The sequence below is a fragment of the Lissotriton helveticus genome, chromosome 5_1 (genome assembly GCF_964261635.1).
Source record: "Lissotriton helveticus chromosome 5_1, aLisHel1.1, whole genome shotgun sequence".
Taxonomy (NCBI): Eukaryota; Metazoa; Chordata; class Amphibia; order Caudata; family Salamandridae; genus Lissotriton; species Lissotriton helveticus.
Window position 1 is genome coordinate 1,342,012,855 of NC_136065.1, and position 12,898 is coordinate 1,342,025,752.

At 45.5% G+C, this 12,898-nt stretch overlaps 1 protein-coding gene across 2 annotated transcripts in view; it reads right to left on the reverse strand.

Annotated features, from left to right (window-relative positions):
- Positions 1 to 12,898, reverse strand: part of CELSR2 (cadherin EGF LAG seven-pass G-type receptor 2) — a 325,195-nt gene that overhangs the window by 41,471 nt on the left and 270,826 nt on the right. For both annotated transcript variants that reach the window (XM_078644214.1, XM_078644213.1), the window contains exons 24-26: positions 9,497 to 9,697; positions 8,719 to 8,893; positions 4,436 to 4,548 (exon numbers count right to left, since the gene is read on the reverse strand). In XM_078644214.1, coding sequence (XP_078500340.1) covers positions 4,436 to 4,548; positions 8,719 to 8,893; positions 9,497 to 9,697 — 489 coding nt within the window. The remainder of the gene's footprint in view (positions 1 to 4,435; positions 4,549 to 8,718; positions 8,894 to 9,496; positions 9,698 to 12,898) is intronic.

Sequence of the window (12,898 nt, forward strand, 5' to 3'; positions counted from 1 at the left end):
ATGACAGATGTCCGTCAAACTTTTCAAAGGCTTTGTTTTTCAAGGCTGTGTGAAAATCAAAAATAAATAATGACCTCCCATTCCCCAGCTGCTTTTTTCCAGGGTAGTCATTAATGATTTTTTTTCTGGCCCTCAGTGCCAGTTTTTTCCTGGCAGTGATGGTCAGGAAAAAAAAAGCATTACATCATCCATGATAAATAGGGCAGACGGTGAATTGTACTTCTTTCCAAGGACACCAACTCTGTCCTTCCATAGGTGGGAGTATTGCATCAACGGAACCAACGGGGGCTTTGTTGACAGAAAACTTATGGTCCACCCATCTCTAAATGAGGCTGGTGTGCAGAGGGTTTGGCGAGCACTGTACTTTTTTGCGTTTGTAACGGACAGCCCTGTCAGCCTATCTTTAAATCAGGCCATGTGTTGTCATGTGCAAAGGTGGTTTTAGAGTAGAGGGCATCTAATGATAGGAAATTCAACTTGTTTAACATTTCTGTCACAAGCTAAACAGAGCAACGCCCCCCAGAGTTGCCCATGTCAATCTTCAAGGGAAGGCAAAGGTGGGAAATTCCCTGAAGAAATTAAAAACAAGCATTTACAATGCAATAGGTCTCGCAGCATTAAAGTTTGAGTTATTGGCATTGTGTATGACAGTGCGTTGCATACATTTTTTATCAAACTTTGAATTGGTGGGCAGTGAGAGTGTGTGCAGGAGTATGCTGTTCTTGAAAGCAGTGTGGTAGAGAGTGCAGGAATTTGGGTGACATGAGCAATGTGGATGATGCACCTCACGCACGGGGCTGACGCAGTTATTATTCACACAGTTCTGATGATGCACCTCACGCACGGGCTCACAGTTGTTATTCACACAGCTCTGATGATGCACCTCACGTACGGGCTGACGCAGTTATTTACACAGCTCTGATGATGCACCTTAGGCACGGGCTCACAGCTGCTATAATTCACACAGCTCTGATGATGCACCTCACGCATGGGGCTGACGCAGTTATTATTCACACAGCTCTGATGATTTACCCTAGGCACGGGCTCACAGCTGTTATTATTCACACAGCTCTGATGATGCACCTTAGGCACGGGCTCACCGCTGTTATTATTCACACAGCTCTGATGATGCACCTCACGCACGGGGCTGACGCAGTTATTATTCACACAGCTCTAATGATGCACCTCGGGCACGGGCTCACAGCTGTTATTATTCACACAGCTCTGATGATGCACCTCCGGCACGGGCTCACAGCTGTTATTATTCACACAGCTCTGATGATGCACCTCCGGCACGGGCTCACAGCTGTTATTATTCACACAGCTCTGATGATGCACCTCACGCCCGGGCAATAGGACTCTGGCGAATCAGCGCTACGCACTGTAAACGCCACGAGACGTAAAAATGGACTTTATTAGTGCATTAGAAAGATTAAAAAAACGTTGACACTGTATGCGAAGTGCAACCGTTATGAACTTGTAAAGAAAGGCAAGCTGTATAAGTATTTTGCAAATAATGGAATCCTGCATAAATTTAAGATTGCTTTTGGCAATTTTGTTTTGATATTAGAAAAATCAATCGTACAACCTGCTCAGCAGACCGTCAAACTAGTCCAAACAGCCAAACAACGGCCTTCATGCTGACTTGTCAGACTAGCAAATCGTGCACCGTTTAATTTCCTTATAGGCCAGTCTGAATTTGCTAACGTTCTACGTCACTAAAGGGCATCGTACCGATATCTTTAATCCATACATGGCAGAAAGGCGCAAAAGCCATCTTCCCCGCCCCAAATTATTTGCACTCAGTGAGATCTTATGGATTTTGGGGGCAGTGGGCAAGACATCCAGCAGAGGCCCATGTTCAGAAAACTTTGAATTTCATTACCAGTTTCCTGCTGATTCAAGTCCACACGGTGCCAACAATATTAAATTAAATCTTAAACTTTGCTGAAATAAGTCTTGCTCTGGACGCCAAAAATCCTTAAGAGGACAATGGGTGGAGAGACGCTGTCAGCCGTAAAGGCAGGGCTTTAAGTGACCCGGGTCTTGCCGGTGCTAAGTTAAAAAAAAACAGATACTGAGACGGGTCCCTATGATGTTCTTCATTTTTGCCCTCTCGTGGGCGTGAAAAAAAAATATCTTCACTTGTGGGCACTACCAGCCTTTGATGTCCCCTTGGAGGGACTCCTTTGTGGTGCATGCAGCCTCGAAGGTACCATCAGCTTCTGGTGGCCTGAAAGTGCGGGCCGAAGGGCTCCGCACCGGGCAGGAGGGGTGCCGGGCAGGGCGCAGGCTCTAAATGTAACAGATCTGCAGTGATAAAGATGCGTCATGGGCAGCGGCTACCAAGTATTAATTACCAGCTTCAAGACATTTTTTAAAGTGTCAATTAATAAAAGTATTTTACAAAAAAATTAATATAACGTTTCTAATAGAGTGGTATAGTTATTTCACAGTTTCATAATTACAGAACTGAGGCACGTTCACTATAAGTTACCACACAGTTATTGTTGTTACTTAGTCATCTTCTGCAGCTAACAAACACTGATAAAGCCAACAGTCTTGGCTTGTTTTAATATGTGCCAGCCGGTTTAAGTGCACGCCTGTTCTAATATACATCTGGATGCAATTAAAGAAAGAGGCACTGTGACATTTCGGCATGATAAGGTATGGCCTATTTCGGGTATAGTGCATTCCACTCTTAGCACGCACCGCATGCTTATTAAATCATACGTGACTAGGGCGGCATTCGCCAAAAATCCTTAAGAGGACAATGTGTGGAGAGACGCTGTCAGCCGTAAAGGCAGGGCTTTAAGTGACCCAGGTCTTGCCGGTGCCAAGTTAAACAAGTTATAGGTATATATACTCATGTTTGTAGGGGTGAAAAAGGAGTTTGTCCTGAGCCGGAAGTCCAGAAAGGACCGGAAGCGGCGCGTGTGCAGTGATGAACACCCTCTACCGAGTCTAACCTGACTGCTACAGTTAGTGTAAATCCAGTCTTCTCTGAAGAGAATTTACGCTGGTGAATCAAAGCTATGCGTGCAATTAACTTTTCTTCACATGTTCTTCATGGGCATAATTCTCTGCGGGTAAAGACTTCACATTTTCACCGGGGCGCGAGAACATTTTAGCATAAAAATAGTGAAAGGCAGCAGCATAAAATGATACAATGTGCGCTGTGTTCTGTACTTACCTTCTCTGGCGATTTACATCTAAGACCCATTACTTCCCTTGCTTCACATTTTAAACCCTCGGACCAGGGCGCGTCAATGGACAGAATAATAAACCCGGGCAAATAATATGAACGACGCAAATGTGCACCCAGTGTATTACACCTAATGGTGCACACTTGATGTTCAAGTGCGTTGTTGGCTGTCTGCAAAACGCGCACTCAGGTGCAGTCATATTCCAGCTCGATGGTACTCGCCGCCTCTTTTAGGCATTACTTCATAGCTATTAACTCAGTGCAACCACAATATATTTCAATACAATTGTCAGTGTTTTCCCGCTATGTAAATGTTTTCTTTAATATGTGCGCCTGACACAGTTTTACATTTTCTACCCGAATATTTTATGTTATTCTATTTTACATAAAACAGCGAAATTATGTACGTAAGACCGGAAGAGAAGTGGTGACATCGTGTGTGTCTACATGCAGGTTTACATATAAAAAAAAATGTTTTTAAACAGCTATACAAACTCCTTCCGCGATGTGTCCGGAAGTCAGGCAAAGTCGCCTGTGACTGGGGCGGGGCTGCGTCTGCACCGGAAAAGAAGGCAGGCGGAGTGAAAGCGTCTCGGGACGCCAGAAGGAGAGCGGAGTCCCTCTACATTGAAGTGGTAAGTTGAAAAGAGGGGAGGGGGGGGGCTCGGTGCACTCGTGTGTGTGTGTATGATGTGTGCGACGGCGTGTGTGTCTGTGTGTGTATGTGCATGCGTGTGTGTGGTGTTTTCAGCTTCCTAGGAGACAGCGCCTGGCCGCAGCGCTCGTTCACGTGCGCGTGGCACTCTGGAATCGCCTCCAAGGCGATGCGCGCGGCCAGGATTGTCTCCTGGGAAGCTCACATGGCAACAATAGGGGCTCGGCGGAGACGCGCTTCGCGCGGCTAGCCGAGACCTAAAAAGAAAGTGAGCAGAAGATTATTTCCAAGTGTGATCATAAGGTGGTAAAATGATCCATAGCATGGACATCTAAAATAGCTCCACACTGCAAAGGTTTATTTTTTATCAAGTACATGGCTTATAGTCAAATGACATTGCTTAACTTGAATTATTATGGTTGTTTTCCTGTCAAATTATTGATTTTTTTTTCTGGGGGGGAAAAAGATTAAGTAAATTGTATCTTGAGGAGTTGAGGTTTCAACACTAATTCAGAAATCCTTTAAAGCATTTGGTGCCACACATACACCCACTCTCCTACATCTTCTGTACTTACCGCAACTGCAAAAGCGATGGGACCTGCAAAGCTCCAAATCAGAGTGTCGTAGATGGAGAGCCAGCAGAAATCTGGGTTTCCATACCCTTCAGGATCAAGTCCAACTGCGAGACCTAGCAAGAAAAGTGAGCGAAAAGGTGACCTTTCATCGAAGTTAAATAGCGTATTGTAACACAACGTTATTACTTAGACACAGATTGAACTGAGCCCACACCCATTAGTATTATTCTGTACTTTTGTTTATTTTCAATACCTTTTAGCAGAAGCCCGATTCAAAACACTGGCCCAAATACTCAGGAGCATTAATTTGTTTAGGTGCAGAGCATAGGAAAGTGCACTAAAGAAGGGAAAGACCCAACAATTTTAGGTTTACCCTCGGCTCCAACAAAGGGGCGGGGAATACATTATTTCATGCTTACTCGTTGGTCCCACAGAAGGCGTAGGAGATGACAAATGATAATAAGAATACCCTTTGTTGTCCAATAGAGAGATCGGGCCTCATGAATGTAGGATTCCTTCTGGGCCTAGATGAACTTAGAATAAACATTGATTGGGTCAAATGATGTGACGGAATACACAGTTTTCGGATTACCATTGATTTAAATACAGAGGGGATATGAATAAATATCTTCTAGATTGCCCTCTGATTGTGATCAATAACTATGTTCCTCCTCGGTGGGTGTCCTGCTTCCTAACACCTAGGCACGTTCACGGATGAAGAAACCCTTAGCAAAGGAAGGCAGAACAATGTAAACAAGCATTTACAATGCAACGGTTTCGCCTTTGGAGAAGTTAGAGCTATTGGCATTGTAAATGACAAAATTTGTATTTATGTGTCGGTTTTGAAAACAGATAAATAAATGGCATTGTCATTTACATTGCCAATAGCTTAATCTCTCGCAAATGTGAGAACTATTGTACCCTACGGACGAGCTCAGCAGACAGCAATTACTACCACACACACACACACCCAGAGCCACACACACACACCCAGAGCCAGCCACACACACCCAGAGCCAGCCACACACACCCAGAGCCCCCCCCCCACACACACAACCAGAGCAGTCACATACACACACCCACTGGAGCAGTCACATACACACACCCACTGGAGCAGTCACATACACACACACACACACTGGAGCAGTCACATACACACACACACACTCTGGAGCAGTCACATACACACACACACACACACACTCTGGAGCAGTCACATACACGCACACCCTGGAGCAGTCACACACACACACACACCCAGGAGCAGTCACACACACACATAGCTTGCTTAAAATAATGATATATATGTATACTGCTTTGTAAAGTGTAGTACTAAATATGTGAACACATTTAAAAAAAAATCTGATTAGTATTAAATGTTGGTTCCTAGGGACTGGAAGTATTCCACAAGCAATTACCAACAGTCTGATTCACACAGAGAAAACAAAGACTCTGCTGGTTCATCGGGACGCCATTGAAGAACTCAGTCAGCAGAAGGGATCCTTCACTCAGAGCCAAGACGATGAGCCCACCACGGTGAGGGAACTGGGATTCATCGGACACACAGACTCAGTACAGAATATCTGCTTTTTCAGAACGGATATTTTACGGAACATAAAACTACTCAAACGATTCCAGTTCTACATCAATTCGTTTAGGAAAAAACATGTTGTGCCTGCAGCCACTGTATAGTTGCTTCGCAAGCTGGACATCACAGATGTCAAGTTAGTATTTGCCACCGAGTTAGCTATCGGTTTGTCATGGTGGGTTTTAAACAAGAAATGTGCAACTGACGCAGCATCTCAGCGGCACGTGCATTAATCAATTGATGGTAACTCAGCAGCTTAGACAACAACAAAAAATCCAGTAGGAACTTTACTGGGTAGAGCGCTTATATCTTGCGCACGTAATAGATCGGTCCTTAAAAAACAGACATACTTAACTCGCTTAAGAACTGTGCTTTTTTGTGGCCATTTATATCATTCTCAAATGTAATCAAGGCAACGTGAGTTATGGCGTGAAAACCCACCCTGACCTACAAAATGCATTACCATCTTCCACTGCGTCAGAGATATAATGTAGGCATGAACTATTATTTATAATTGGTTTCAATGTAATTCCTTACATCTGAACACATCACAAAAAGAATCCATGTGGGCTGTCGTCTGTGTGCTCGTAGTGTTCGCTGTGTGAGCAGAAGCCCTGGTTTGATATGCTCTCCGTGTGTGCCTGAAGTGACGCTCGTCTCTCCATGCCCTATGACAAAGGCCCTGACGCACGGGCCTCGGGGGCAAAGCCTGTTAAAGAGCAGGCAGGGATGACATTCTGCTCAGTGACGATCTCCTTCCTAAAAGAAACACATGTCTAAAGCCTTTATTAGATCAGGAACTGAGGAAATGGTTTGTGCTTATATTAGATCAGGAAACAAACGTGATAACGCATGTGAAGGAGGAAAAGCTGAAGATGACCATACGGCCCGACTCTACAAACGAAAACAAAGAACACAAGAACACTGAAATCTGCACTTGGACTTATTTGAAGTCCTCTGCGCTTTAAAAATAAAACTTCGAAAATAAGCATCACGGCACACGGACATCGGGAGGCACACGGACAGCGGGAGGGGGCGGGAACGGGGACAAGAAACATGTCTAAAGCCTTTATTAGATCAGGAACTGAGGAAATGGTTTGTGCTTATATTAGATCAGGAAACAAACGTGATAACGCATGTCAAGGAGGAAAAGCTGAAGATGACCATACGGCCCGACTCTACAAACGAAAACAAAGATAAGCACACGCACAAGATCATTCAAACATTTCGCCATTACCAGGACAACAGCACCTCAGCGAGTAACATGCATACGCAGATGTCACACAACTATAAAAAGCGTTCAGCACTCAGTGGGACATCTGCAACTCGGAGAAAGGATCGGGTCGTTTCCAGAACCAACAGGTTTTGTGTGAATGTTGCCACGAGAATACTGAAATCTGCACTTGGACTTATTTGAAGCCCTCTGCGCTTTTAAAAATAAAACTTCAAAAATAAGCATCACGGCACACGGACAGCGGGAGGCACACGGACAGCGGGAGGGGGGCGGGAACGGGGACACGAACAGCGGGAGGGGGGGCAGGAACGGGAAGACGGACAGCGGGAGGGGGGTGCGGGAACACACGGAAAGCACTCACCTGGACCTGGACTTCCTCCGGCGGCGGTCAGCCGCGGAATGACGAAAAGGAACCTCGACGAACACAAAAATAAACCCTGCCCACCGCCGCACTGACGTTGTCAAAGGGGCAGGATGAGTAAAAATGGCCGGAACGCCCCCAAATCTGCTCCGCAATTGACGAACAGATCTCTGTTCCAATGCCTAGCCTCCATTTATGGAGCTAGCCAATGGAACAGAGGGGCGGATTCCCAGCCACGCAGTGTAAGACATAAGATTTCGCCTGCGCGAATCGCTGCTTGCGCAGCTTTTCGCCAGGTCGAAACCTAAAAATCAGCATTTGATATATAAACCACACGACCCACAACTCGTGAACTGGAGCATCTCAACAACTACCACTAAAGCTGAACACACACCAGTCAAAGAATTAACTTCACTCAATTACTATGCAGGAAGCAGGCACCGCCAAACATCAAACAGTATTCACTGCCAATGCAGAGGTAGTATAACAGCCCGAAGAAAGAGATCCCATACCCTGGGAATTAGGGGTGCCACTGCAGAACTAAAGCACAGAGTCTAGGGCCTGGGAAATACAGGAGGGGATCTCATCACGGTAGAGTAACATCTTCCAAGGACTAAGGATCTCAGAATAAAGCCCCGGAAACAGTCACCAATTCGATACCAGGCCTAATGAACACATTTCTGCATGAGTAGATTCTAAATTTAACATCAGAACTATAACATCTAGCTGAACCACCGCTGAATGGTATCTCGGTATAGCCACACGTAGGCACTGGAGGAGCAACGCACCACACATCCTATAAAAGGTGGGCACAACTAGCCTCATGCATCTACAGCTGGCATTGACTAGACAGAGGACCTCACAATCCAAATTTTCAATGTGGCCCACCAAGCAGACACCCCTAATACAGCCCTAATATGCACTCTACATCTACAAGATTTGAGCTGAAAGATACAAGCCCCAATTCCTCACCACACTTAAATCCCACCTTATGGAACAACTTTGTAGGATTGACTCACTGACTCCATCCCAACCTTTAACATAAAGCTTGGTTGTGAAATGATGCTGGCAGAGCCCAACCAAGGACATCCTTTACCTACCAGTAATGAAGGCAGGCACTCCCCAACCCAGCATGTAGTAGAATCTCATGGGGCCATAGTTGATGTCCCGCACCTCGGTCAGCATCCGGTAAATATGTAGCCCTTCCAGTAGCATCCAAGAGAAAGTGCACATGTAGAAGAAATGGAGCAGTATGGCAATGACTGTGCAGGCAAACTAAGAAAAAGAGAAAGGATTGTGTGAGGACCGAGAAGGTGCAGAGCAGCAGAATGAATTCTCATAAATCAAAAGGCAATCAGCATCAGTCATTATCATACAGAGAGACTGATCACATGATCTCCTGTCAGTAGCAAAGACTAAGCGTTGGCTTGCATAACGGGGAAATGGGTAATGAAAGGATAATAATTGGACAAAAATAAAACACATCTATCATTATCAGTCGATGCAAAAAACAAGAATATGTATCATCAGTAGGAAACTATAGAGGCATGATGATCACTTTCTTAGAAAACACTACATTTAAAAGTAAAATAGGCAGTGACTTTAACCCTTGAGCTCACACCAACAAGTTTCACTCCTCACCACACAGTGGCATTTAATGCACAAAAGATAAATGAGAAATCCCATGTACTAGGGTGATCAGAGATGCTTGTACTGAGTTTCCTTTTGCATCAGTACACATGGGAGTGTGGGCTGCTGCACTGCAGGAGAAAGGTGCACCTGCTGAGTGGTAAATGGCAGTCCTGTACCCGAACAGAGCAACATATCAGATCCAGGACTGGAAATACATTCATACAAGAATAAGGATCCACTGCCTACCGGAATGTCTGCCTGGTTGATTCCAAGAAGAAAGATGAGCAAGGAGAAGAAGAGGGCCACCATCAGATTTTTGCGGATGCTGTGCAAGTTGGAACGCAGTGACCTCAGGCAGACGAGGAAGAGGAAAGTGAGAGCAATTCCTCCAAGCGACACAGCAATGGAAGCATAGGTGATGGTTTTCAGAGGCAGGATTTCTCCATTCTGCAAATGGGCAGAAAAAGGAACAATCAGTTTGGGAACAAATCACAACAAATATGAAATTAGACATTAAAATAAACTTTATTGACACAGGCTAAAACATCGGTATCATAGCCTGAATACCACGGACTCACCTTTCGGGAGGTTAAGCCCAAAACTGCACTGTGTCCAGAACAGCTCAGATGAAAGGGAGTGTCTGAATCACACCCTGCAATGCTTTCACCCTTCTCATTGTTGGGCTGGCAATTGCCCTCATGAGGTGTAATTCTGCCCTATGAATATTGTTTCCTTTTACAGTAAGGGGGGTGATTTCTTCCAATGGACTGTAAATCCCAACTGATGCAACAAGTTCACCACTGACTGTGGATTCAATTGGCACGGTTGGAATCTATGCACCTTTACCAGTCAGTCGTCTCAGTAAGGTTTTACCTGAATGGCTTGCCTTCTGAAGATAGTCGCTACTATAACTAGTGTTTTTGTAAATACTCTTGGTGCTGACTTTATGTTACATTTTAACATTTGGTACTAGGAAAGCACATCCATCATCTCAAACCTGTGATAAAATTAGGCATCTTTCAGATCTATTGTCACCAAGTAGTCCTTTTCCTCCAGCAACAGTATGAAAACCTGGAAAACTGTCATTTTGAATAGTTGTGGGTAAATTAATCTGTTCACCAATCATTGGTCCGATACTGGTTGCTATGTTGAATCTTGTTTAGGGATTAAAAAGTACAATGAGTATATTCCTGTATCTCTTTCCTTAAGAGGTACCTCCTCTATTGTCTCTTTATGCAACAACTTTTGTATCTCTTGCTGAAGAACTTGTATGTGTTCCTTCTTGTATTTTTGTAATCTGGACTTTATTGTTGGAGGTTTTTGTATAAATTCTATGCAATATCTGTGTCTAATTAAGCTTAGCACCCCATGTATCTGTTGTCGTGGGCTCCCATGCGCCTAAGAGCTCTATCATTCTGCTGCTCTACTGGTGTTGAGTATAGTCGGGATGTTGATCAAATTAATTTTGTGCAAGTCGCAGATTCTCAGGAGGTCTGCTCTCTGCCTTTTCCTCAGCCTTGAAGAGTATTCTTGGTCTGTGATGGCTGACTAAATTATGCCCCTGTGGCTTCTCTTTGGAACTGGAATGCATGCATACATTTACCTTGACCTTTATCTGGAATTCCACCCCTCTTGAACAAGTTACTTACCTTTGGTAACACCTTATCTGGAAGAGAATGTATCTATCCATTGATTCATTACCTTAGAGTTATCTCTAGGTGTCAGACTGGATCCGGAAATGTTTTCGTGAGCAATACCCCTGTGCACCAGTAGGTGGCGTTGTTTGGCTTAACGTGGCATCATCCACCCCAGAAGTGAAGTGCGAGGTGCCTATATAAGCATCACCTGAGTGCCCTGATGTTGGTTTCTTTTAGCAACTTTTCCACAGCAGGGGCACCGAGCTACGAAGAACACGGACGACTGGAGTGAAAAACTAGGTCCTTGAAAGAGGAAAAGTTTGTCCCTAGATATCCATTCACCGAGCAGGGAGAATGGGTGGGTCGGTAAGGAATCGGGGGCTAGATCAGACTCTCTACCATATAAGGCATCGCCGAAGGTAAGTAACTAGGTCATCTGGTAGAGAGATAGAAAGAGACGCAAATTCCTTACCTAGGAATAGATACCCAAGCTATACCTTCCAAGAGGATGGTTTGCGAAACCATTTCACACCAAAAGGTTCTGCAGGACCGAACAAGCAAAGTGCCTGTTCCAATGGACCGGACTGTCCAGGCATAGATGCGACGGAGCGTAAAAGGTAGGCAGGGTGGTGGATTGGCCTACATGAAAGGTAAGTAACCACCTTTGAAAGGAAGAAGGCTCTGATGTGAACGACCAGCTTGTCTGGGAAGATGCTGAGGTAGGAATGCTTAGACGACAAAGTCTGGAGCTCACTGACTCTCCAGGCAGATGTTATGGCCACTAGGAAGGCCATCTTATTTGTAAGGAACCTGAGAGGACAGTTGTGCAATGGCTCAAATGGAGCACACATCAGAAATGTGAGTACTAAATTGAGGTCCCGCTGAGGCATGATGAAGGCGGGAGCATGTTGAAGACCTTTCAAAAACCTATTCACAACAGTGGATTTGAACAGGATTGGCTGATCTGGCAACTACAGAAAGGCGGAGATGGTGGAAAGATAGCCCTTTAAGGTGCCCAAAGCAAAGCCTTTCCAGGCAGGAGAAAGAATCAACAGGGGTACCGTTTTTTCTGCACACCATGCCACAAACTTGTCCCAGCGGCAGGCGTATACTGTCTTGGCGGAGGGATGCCTGGCTGCCAAGATAACATTTCAGATGTCAGACGGAAAGTCGAAAGCAGTCAACTGTAGCCATTCAATCTCCATGCATGAAGGCGGAGCTTTGTCAGGTTTGGGTGGAGAACCCTCCCCTGCTGCTGCAACATTAGATGCTCCTGTAGGGCCAGCCTGATCGAAGGACCGATGGCCATGCTCAACAGCCCACGATACCAAACTCTCCAAGCCCAGTCCACCAAACTCTCTGAGCCCAGTTTGAAGGTACAAAGATAACTTGGGCCCAGTTGTTCCTAATCTTTTTAAGAACTCTGGGCAGGAATGGTATGGGTGGAAAGGCGTACAGGAGGCCTGAGCTCCCCTCCAGACAAAAGGTCTCAGAGAGAGAGCCGCCTTGGCAACTCCAGCTCGCATAACTGCTGACATTGCCCGTTCTCAGGTGCGGCGAAAAGATCTGGCCAAGGCTACCCCCACTGCTGAAAAAGACCTTGCACCACTAAAGATGGAGACGCCATTCGTGATGCACTAGGCATCATCGGCGGAGTTTGTCTGTTCTACTGTTCAGAGAGTCTGCCAGGTGTTGAACCATCAGGGATATGCCCTAATGTTCCAGTCATGTCCAGAGCCACAAGGCCTCTTGACAAAGGGTCCAAGACCCTAACTTGCCCTGTTTGCTACAGTACCACACAGCAGTGGTGTTGTCTGTGTACACCTCCACTAGCCATCCCTTGATGAAGGGTAGAAAGTCTTTCAATGCCAGCCGGATCACTCAGAGCTCCAGGAGGTTGATGTGGAGTCCGGATTCTGCCAGAGACCAGAGGCCTCTGAGCTCCACCTCTCCCAGATGGCCGCTCTATCCCAGGAGAGACGCATCTGTCACTACTGTCAGATCTAGTTGA